Genomic DNA, 10335 nt, shown 5'->3' with positions numbered 1-10335 from the left:
ACACACCTTAAGCCAGACTCTGATACCACTTGTTGGACAATCGAGACTCGATAGAGCATGGTCACAACTAAAGCTAGTGTAGAAATAATAAAATTGGACACACAAACTTTACGTATAAAACTCCCTAAATAAATTTGGGGTAAAAATCACAGACATGAGTAGAAAAATTCACTATGAGAAAAATTTTGTAGTTACCATCTCTCTTATATAAGGAGAAACTCTCTTTATTTTTTCTCTCTCACTTTTGTATATACAGTTTTGAAAATTGGATTTTATTGTTAGAAACTCTGATCAACTCTGATCCTATTTATAGGCGAGTTCTGATCTGCTATCCCTTCATTTTCAACAAATGCGGTTTTTAGTGCGGTGCCTAACTCTAAAATTCAAAGAAAGCGACTTAATGTGTGCCGCAATTGTTGAATAAAAAAAAATCGCAATTGAAACCTTCCACTTTAGAAAAGTGAAACCACTTTAGAAAAGTGAAACCTAACTTTAAAAGTGACATCTAACACTTATGATCTTGTATTAAAGTTTATGTAGAAGCTGTAGTGGAGATTGATGGTTAAAATTTTATTTTTTAACAGAGTGGAAATCTAGTTTTTATATTATTGCTATAAAAATTGACTTGATAACTAATTTTCGAAGTGCATCTCTTGTAAGTTATAATCATAATGATAGAGAAGATGATTGTATGCTTAAATATATGTAATAATTAGATGGGTGTATATTTATTAGTGATATTTATGAAGAACTGAACTAGCAATAGACTTAGATACGTCTTAGATTCTCCAAAAGTGGTTAGATTTTTATGTACGATTTTGCTAACCATTGCCCTAAGGGCAATTGATAAAGGGGAGAGAGATAGAGAGAGGTAAAGGTGAGTGGGAATTTAAAAGGTTTTGAAATGTATTAAAACATTAAAAACTGTATTACATAGCTCTTAAAAAAGAGGCAGGGACTGGGTCAAAATCATGTGATTTGATAAGTACCTATAGGTAACGCAAACCATAAGCATAGAGGATACGAGTGAATGTCTGACTTGGTCCTTGTGTTTCATTATCATACACCAAAAGGAAACAATATAACATACTGCAAGTTGTGCCTACAACTTGTATGTTTATATGACATAGTTGAGATAACATAAGCGAATCATTCTAACTTTAGTGATTACATATATTAACTTGAAGAGAATGGGCTGTATAACTTAGTTAAGAGAATAATCGGAAGTAAAATATTTCCGAAAATGCATCAGAATATTTCTTATATGTCATTGACCTTACTAAAAAAATAGTGGAAATAAAATTCTACGTATTTGAATATCTATTCAACGAAGCAAACTATCTCTCTCTGTGGCCAATTTACAAAAGTCAGAAAACTCCTGTAATTTTCTTCATCGAAGAATATAATTATTTTAGTGTATAAACATATGGGATCATCAGTAAGAAACTTTTTTTTTCAAGTTCTAAGGTTAATGAAAGTTAAGGGAATTTAACTTGATACTTATTAGTTCTTGTATTATGCATTAAATCTCCTACCCAGATAGCAAACTGAACTCTAGACTTTTGCATCTATCACTTTGCTTGTTCCTGTAGTTGCAAATGACTGATCATATTCTCGTCAGGGTGATGATATGGAAGTATTGCTGAGATTGATTAACAAAGCATCTGGTTGTGTAGGGAGGGTTGGCTTTGTAATAAGCACAAAGTCGGTAAGGAGAACGACTTAAGTTCACACTGAGAATAGTGAGGTGGTAAACTGAAACACAAGGGGAATCTGTAATAGTGAGAGTAGAACAAAGCTCTTTCATAGCCATGAAGTATCTCCATGCAGATAGTGGCACGATACAACTGGACTACAGTGAGGACGAGCTTGGATCTTGTGGGCAGATTTATCGAGTTCAATCCATTGAAAAGAGACATGAAAACGAGAACCAGATGCATCTTATATTGCATTAGCCAGAATCTGGTCACAAGACATGGAAATTTCAGAAGAGTTCTGAAATCATAAAGTGAATTAGGAATGTAATCCGGAATATAATTTTTTCTTAAAAAAATCCGCCGATCTGTATTTGTTCCTTTTCTTGAGTATTAAGTTAGGATTTTCTTGAGAATTATGTTTAGTTTATTTGGTGTGATCCCTTAGGATTTGAGATATATGAGATCTCAAATTTATGTGGTTTCCTTCTTTAATTTATAAAATTCCTCTTCTTAAGGCGAGATTATCAGTTGACCAAAATAAGCATTAAAACAATAACAAGCACAATGCAAGTTTCCTAGGTACACTTGAAGGGTAAGATCTCCAAGAGAAGCACCACATTACAATTACTTCACCAGCAGCCTTGAACTCATAGCCTCTATAAAGCCTTTTTTTTTTGTTATGCAGGCTTCAATTATGTGCTGGTAAGCTTCATAATGTGAACGAATCAGCAAAGACGTGGGGGCCACCACATTTTCATGAAGCGGTTTTTAACTGCTGGTTGTTATCCACGAGATGGAGGAATGCTTCGTTCAACGTGAAGAGATAGCAGCAAAACAAAACCACAGATTTCGTGTGGGGGCCACGAATTGTACATGGGAGAAATGAATGTGCGGTTTTTTTTCCTAGGGTCCACCCGAAGACCCGTTGCTGAGCTTTATAAATACCTTTGTGATGTCTCTTCTAGGGTTGGGCGAAGGAGAGTTTCTTTTTTTTTCGGTTGATTTGTTTTCGGCAGAAGTGCAAGTACAGGAGAAAAAGAGAGGGGAGAGAGCAGATGCGATTTCTGTCCAGAGACAGACGCGAGAGTTGGACAGCGTGTAAAGAGGACTTGGAGCAGGTGCAAAAGGCCGCGTGCATTGACTTGGACGGCGTGCAAAAGGCTGCTGTGGATTTTTCTTAGGCTTCCTGCAGAGGAGAAAAATCCTATTTGGCGACTGTCCTTTTGTGAGAGGTTTGAGAGATTATGTGAGGGTTTAGATTGTGTGATTGTAAACCCTATTTATGTTCTCCCTCTCTAATAATAGATCTCCCCCCTCCTTACCCCGTGGACGTAGGCAATTTGCCGAACCACATTAAATTTGTGTTCTTATCGTGATTTGTAATAGCTTATAGGTTCCCTCGACATGCTAGTCCTAGAACTGATGAGAGGAAGAGCTGATATCTTACTTTGTTGAGATATTTTACTTTCGGTTCTTGTTTCCTTTGTGAAATAGGATTTCCGTTGTGATCTAATCTCTTGTTGTGCACCTTGCGCGTCGGAGGTGCTGTCGAAATTTTTGCTGCGCACAACAAGTGGTATCAGAACTCCAGGTTGGACTTGGGAGCTTGTTCGAAGGATTCGCTGTTGGATTCTTATTTGAAGGGTTAGATCGACAACATGGGAGAATCAAGCACATCTGGTTCGTCTCTTACGAAGACGATACATAGTTTGAGCATCAATAACATGAAGATTGATGTTCTGAAGTTCGACGGCAAGATCAATTTCGGTTTGTGGAGGTGCCAGGTGATGGATGCTTTGGACGCTCAAAACTTGGAAGAGACTTTTGAGTTGTAAGAGAAACCTGCTGATATTGAAGAAAAGGTTTGGAAGAAGATAAATAGTAGGACGTGTGGAGTCATTCGGTCATGCTTGACACCGGATCTTATTTATGATGTGATGAATGAGACATCGACGAAGAAGATGTGGGAAACACTCAATGAAAAGTATCTTACTAAGACCATTGAGAAACGGCTTCACTTGAAGAAGAGGTTTTACCAGTTCAAGATGAAGAAGGGAGTTTCCATCAGGGAGCATGTTAACAACTTCACGAAGCTACTTTCAGACATGGCCAATGTGGATATCATGGTTAAGGATGAAGACAAAGCGATGCTACTTTTGTGTTCGTTGTCCGAGGATGATTATGGTACCTTTGTTCTCACTATGATTAATGGAAGAACTACTGTTAGTTACAAGGAGGTGAACTCAGCATTGGTGAATTATGAGTTGAGGAAGAGTGTTGATGAGTCATTCGAGAAGGCATCGGGAGATGCATTAGTAGTTCATGACCGTGGTTCAAACCGAAGCAGGAGGTCGCAAACTAGAGGGGTACATCGTAGAATTCGTAGGAATCAGTATGCTTTTTGTAAAGAGGATGAACATTAAAAAGCTGAATGCCCAAAGTTAGATTGAACCGAGAAGAATAAGGGGAAAGCTGTACAAGCTTCAGAGGTGAATGTTGTTAAGACTAGTGACAACAATTCAGATTCGGATTCTTCAGGCTATTCGTTGTCTGTACTACCGTCAGTTTGTGTTGCCAACTCTACAGAGTGGATGTTGGATTCGGGTGCTTCTTATCACGTTTTTCCTAGGAGGGATTGGTTCTCCAGCTTTCAGAAGTTAGAAAGAGAGGATGTTGTGTTCATGTATAATGGACATGCATTCTCTATTGGTGATATTGGTACCGTTCGAATTAAAATGAGTGACGAGGTGATTCAGGAGTTAAATGAAGTGAGGTTTGTTCCATAATTAAAGATGAACATCATTTCACTTGGAGCTTTGGTAGCAGCAGACTATACGGTGATCTTGGTGGACGCACGCTTTAAGGTCACATTAGGATCCATGATTGTGATGAAGGGTGTCAGAAGGAGCAATTTATATTATTTGCTCGGAAGCACGACGATTGATAGGGAGATGACAACTTCATCAGATTCGGCTAGACTGTGGCGTTATTTGATACTGGGTTATTTGATTGGTAATGCTGTGCATAGGTTGTTGATGAGTGCTTTGACCTGCAGTTTGAAGTCCTGTGAACCCATTGGTATGAGCAAGAAGACCGAGGTGGAGATTGGTACTTCTATCCATCATTCGAGGGGTCTTCTGAGGAGTGTTCATTCAGGCATTCAGGGGACTTCCAAGGGAGCATCATTGGGAGGTAATAAGTATGTAGTTTCCGTAGTTGGAGATTGCTCTAGGCATTGGTGGGTTGCAACCAAGTCCTATTGGTATGAAGTCCTAGAAGCCCGTAACAGATGGATGAAGTGTGTTGGTAGAAAGGTAATCTGACGTTTTGATTATGGTAGGGGTTCTTTCTTGAGTTTGTGCCAAGCTCACCACAATAGGAGACACTTCATTGGTATGAAAACTTTGAGGCGACGTGATGAGATGGCAGATTTGGGGAGTTGTTCCTTTCCGGAGAAGAATCGGTGTTTGATATCGAGCATTGGCATTGGTGTGCGGGCTACGACTTGTTTGGGCCATCTTATGCATAGATTGCCGACTGCTGCATGTAGAGATTTTAAATCTGGTGGAGCTGCTTCAGATTTTGGGATGTGTTGGATGTTTGGCTACCCAGCACTTGGTCACATGGTGGATGTGAGATTTGATCCGATAGCATATTTAGGATTCAGAGGCATATTTGATTATCAGGTATTGGCTTCTGACTTTGTTCTGAGCAGGTATGTCACGTCTCACTCTCGACAGATGGAGAATGATGATCAGATCATTAGGATATCACAACGGGTGGAGAGTGATGCTACTCCACGTTGGGTGGAGATTCCAGATCATACTGCATCATTTGGGATTCCAGGTGATGTGACACAGATTGGGAATCATGTTGATTTGGATGCAGATGATAGGTTGATCGATTCGAGTGTAGCTTGATGTGACACAGATTGGGAATCATGTTGATTTGGATGCAGATGATAGGTTGATCGATTCGAGTGTAGCTGATAGATGGAGTCTGGATGATTTGGATGCAGATGATAGGTTGATCGATTCGAGTGTAGCTGATAGATGGAGTCTGGATATGGCCATTAGTTCATCTCAGGTGGAGATGTTTGGATTGTTTCAGTTTGGGGGTCATTGGAGGTGCTATCAGTCGTAGACTTGATAGGGATGTTGGAGAAGGGTTCCGAACTCTTCTAGTTGATTGAGGTCGTTCGCGACCATTTGGGTGAACTACGTGAAAACTTAATTCCTTGGGCAAGAGGATACGTAGACAGTCATTTATGATGCAGCCGATTTGGTGAGTTGATACCAATATTTGGAGAGTGTTTGCATTCTCGTTTGGGTCTCGACTTGTTGTGGATTGAGTCCGTTGCTGTGGATTGATTCCACTTCATCCTGGACGCAACAAGTGGGACATTTGTTTTGGTTAGTGTCGGCTCAGTTTTGGGAAAACGTTCACCGAGGTGGAGAATTGTGAACAAATCAGCAAAGATGTGGGGGCCACCACGTTTTCATGAAGCGGTTTTTAACTGCTGGTTGTTATCCACGAGATGGAGGAATGCTTCGTTCCGCGTGAAGAGATAGCAGCAAAACAAAACCACAGATTTCGTGTGGGGGCCACGAATTGTACGTGGGAGAAATGAATGTGCGGTTTTGTTTTTCCTAGGGTCCACCCGAAGACCTGTTGCTGAGCTTTATAAATACCTTTGTGATGTCTCTTCTAGGGTTGGGCGAAGGAGAGTTTCTTTTTTTTTCGGTTGATTTGTTTTCGGCAGAAGTGTAAGTACAGGAGAAAAAGAGAGGGGAGAGAGCAGATGCGATTTCTGTTTAGAGACAGACGCGAGAGTTGGACATCGTGCAAAGAGGACTTGGAGCAGATGCAAAAGGCCGCGTGCATTAACTTGGACGGCGTGCAAAAGGCTGCTGTGGATTTTTCTTAGGCTTCGTACAGAGGAGAAAAATCCTATTTGGCGACTGTCCTTTTGTGAGAGGTTTGAGAGATTGTGTGAGGGTTTAAATTGTGTGATTATAAACCCTATTTGTATTCTCCCTCTCTAATAGTAGATCTCCCCCCTCCTTGCCCCGTGAACGTAGGCAATTTGCCGAACCACGTTAAATTTGTGTTCTTACCGTGATTTGTAATAGCTTGTAGGTTCCCAGGCAATTTGCCGAACCACGTTAAATTTGTGTTCTTACCGTGATTTGTAATAGCTTGTAGGTTCCCTCGACAGGTCAGTCCTAGAACTGATGAGAGGAAGAGCTGATATCTCACTTTGTTAAGATATTTTGCTTTCGGTTCCTGTTTTCTTTGTGAAACAGGATTTCCGTTGTAATCTAATCTCTTGTTGTGCACCTTGCGCACCGGAGGTGCTGCCGAAATTTCCGTTGCGCACAACACATAATACAGGTATAACTGTGAAATTTGCAAATTCCTCTTGGTGGAATAATAGGTCATCAGGTCCTGTGTTCCTCTGTGGAATAGTAGCTATTATGGGTTGCAAAAGATTAGAGGAACTGTTTGCAGCTTGCTGATCAGTTATTAGGGAACAAAACTTACCTAAGATGGAACCTCTAAGAAACTAAATGATGTTATGCTTCAAAGATAAATAACTGAATGAAAATATACAATTACGGTCATCTTGCGGTGTATTTATTCTCATTTTTATAGGTTTCTTAACTCGTAGATCAGTACATATAATGTTCAACATTATAACACAATTTACAGAAAAACAGTACCAAGAGATTGAAATTAATCACAGTTTTAAGAAATCGAAGAAGGCTCCTCATTATGGAATTTGAGGCATCCTGTGATCAACTTGACCTGAACTTTCTGGTAGCCGGGCCATACAAGCTCATGTTCTGACTGTTAAAATTCATGTCCATGGCTGCTTTTTCCGCTTTCGGCACCTATCAGTTGATGAGAACCTTATCCTCAACAGTGCCATATAGGCTTCCTGTAAAATTTGGTTAACTATTATCAAAAAAACATATTTATATAACTAACTCAAAGATGATGATGGCATTAAGGAGAGCTTGAAAGAATTCATTCATGTGAAACGATATTTCTAAGAGGAAATCTATGATATATTTTGTGAGAAAAAGCACATTGTTTGTATTAGATCTGTGGCTGCTATATCTAAGAAAGCATTATTGATTTGGCTATTGCCTTTAGCTTTCTTCAAAGAAGATGAATATCTCAATCCTCCAATTTCAGTGAATTGTCTGGGGTAAAGCGTTGCTAGTCTTCAGGTTCTGAAGTATGCTCTTCAAATACCGATGGTATCTATGTTGGAGTTGAGGAAGCGGGATGGATTGAGAATGGAGGAAATAGGAGGAAAAATGAGAAGAGGCTAAGAACTTGAAGAAACTTTATATGAATTGCTTCAAAGCTTGATTACAAAGCTTACATTCAAGGCTATTTATAAGCTCACAAGGAATTCTCTAGAATATTTAGATTTTTCATGATACATCAAAATTCTAGAGAATTCTATATAATTCTACATACATCCATGCTTAATATAATTTCTTCCTAGATTATTCTAGATATTTCTACTTTACATACTTTTTTACAAATATCCTAGAGTTTTCTAGAATTACAAATTATCTTCTAACAATCTAAAGATTCTAATCATCTAACTCCATGATAAAAATTATAGAGAACTTCATTCACATATATAAACCAGTAGTTAATAATACTTACGGGCAAATTCTGCACTGGAGTTCGTACGTGATAGATTTAATGGTGCAGTTGAATCAAACATTCCAGCAGTGAGTGGTCTACGCTGCAGTGGTTCTTGAAGAGCCATTGAGGGACCATGTAGCATGAGAAAAACAGATGACATAGGAGGTCTATCAGCAGGTTCTTCTTGAGCACATAAAAGTCCTATCTGAATGCATCTCAAAACTTCATTGCTTGAAGAAATTTTACCCATAGATGGGTCGATAATTCCTAAGGCTCTTCCGTTTCTCCAATGTTCCCATGTCTACATGAGGAGATGTTATGTTAATTTATGGTCTCCAAATAGAATTCGACGTGTAAATATTTGTTAGAAACATAATTAGTATATCACACTCAGACAAACAAACACTTCACATCCAGTGAACTAATTACTTTGAGTAGATCCCAACTTTTGTTCGTGTTTTGATTTATCATCAAGCTATAAGTAACTATGAATTTATGGTTCTCTTATTTCTCCCCTAGTAAGTGAAACTCCAAGTCTCTTCCCTAAACAAGGGCTACAAATTCTCCACATGTGAAGACAAACGTTAATATGTGATCACCTCTATAACAAGTGAGTTCCATGTCAAAACATTATTCATATATTCCTATGAGAAGAAAACCTGATGTCTCAATCATGCATCAAGATCAAACAAGCAAGAAATAGAACATCCATAAAGGAGCAATTAGAAAAGACTGGCCCTTGAGGTTTAGCCAAACATGGTCTAGACCCTCAAGGAGAATTTGAGAAAGATTTCTATAGTAACCCTGCAGTACAATTGTACAAGAGCTTAATTTCAACCCATGCTAGGTGGATTAATCTTTGAGCTTATTAAACCAGTAAAGCATTTCTTAACAGGCAAAGTAACTCTCTATTATCATGAATTGTTATTAATTCATGTTATTCGATTGTTTTTGTGAATAGAGCCTTAGACCAGCATGTGTGAAACTTTTATCTTTTTCTGCTACTGCTTTATAAGTTAATGCAACAAATGGCAGTTTGACATCTATATATTCACATAATGTCTTGCATATATTATTGAGTAAACGTCTCCAAATATTGTAACCTTCTAGAGATTGTCTCGTTATTTTTAGCTCATCATAGCATGCGCCAAAACTAAAATTAAAGTAGTCTTGTAACGGATAAAGGTTCAAAATTCATACTCACATAGCTAACTATGTCTTGGAAAATTTTAGAATCACACTGGAAGCGGTAACTCCTTTTTCCAGTCACAATCTCTAGGACTAGAATTCCAAAGCTGTATACATCCAACTTCCTCGAAAAATGCCCACATTGTGCATATTCAGGTGCCATGTAACCACTACAACACATGAAAGAAGTTAAATTGTTTTTTATCTACGACTAGAAGTTAGTGCAGTCTAAGGAATTTACTGACCATGTTCCAACCACTCGACTTGTTATGCACTGTGTTTCATCTTCAAAAAGCCTAGCCAACCCAAAATCTGATATTTTCGGGGTCATGTCTGCATCTAACAATATATTGCTGGCTTTTAGGTCACGATGTATAACTTTGAGGTGACTTTCTTCATGTAGATATAGTAAACCTCGAGCAATCCCCCGAATGATGTTGAACCGTGTTTCCCAGTTTAGTTGTTTGCATCTGACAGGATCTAGTGCAGACATTCTGAAAAATTAGTTACATATAGGAGTGAAATATTATGATCATTGTGTTAAGTCTTAACAGTTGATAGAAAATTTCCTAGAGATAGTCAGTTTTCTTGTAGAGTAAAGGAATTACCAAATACAAAGTTGTCCAAGCTTCCATTAGGTACGTATTCATAGATGAGCAACTTTTCATCTTGTTCCAAACAAACACCACGCAGCTGAACAAGATTCTTATGTTGGAGTTTGGCTACCAGTATGAGTTCATTTTTCAGCTCTTGTATTCCTTGCCTTGAGCTAGCCGAAAGC

At 38.6% G+C, this 10335-nt stretch overlaps 1 protein-coding gene across 1 annotated transcript in view; it reads right to left on the bottom strand.

The window, feature by feature from the left end:
* Positions 1-7336: 7336 nt before the first annotated feature.
* The window catches only part of LOC109827548 (cysteine-rich receptor-like protein kinase 10), a 6111-nt gene continuing 3112 nt past the window's right edge, over positions 7337-10335 (bottom strand). Inside the window, 5 exon segments of the mRNA XM_020394553.1 lie at positions 7337-7638; positions 8385-8667; positions 9571-9724; positions 9800-10034; positions 10163-10335. The exon segment at positions 10163-10335 is cut by the window's right edge and continues 211 nt beyond it. Coding sequence (XP_020250142.1) covers positions 7595-7638; positions 8385-8667; positions 9571-9724; positions 9800-10034; positions 10163-10335 — 889 coding nt within the window. The 3' untranslated portion in view covers positions 7337-7594.

Source organism: Asparagus officinalis, unplaced genomic scaffold (assembly GCF_001876935.1).
Source record: "Asparagus officinalis unplaced genomic scaffold, Aspof.V1 AsparagusV1_Un287, whole genome shotgun sequence".
In the NCBI taxonomy this organism is placed as follows: domain Eukaryota; kingdom Viridiplantae; phylum Streptophyta; class Magnoliopsida; order Asparagales; family Asparagaceae; genus Asparagus; species Asparagus officinalis.
This window is presented reverse-complemented; position numbering and strand designations above follow the sequence as displayed.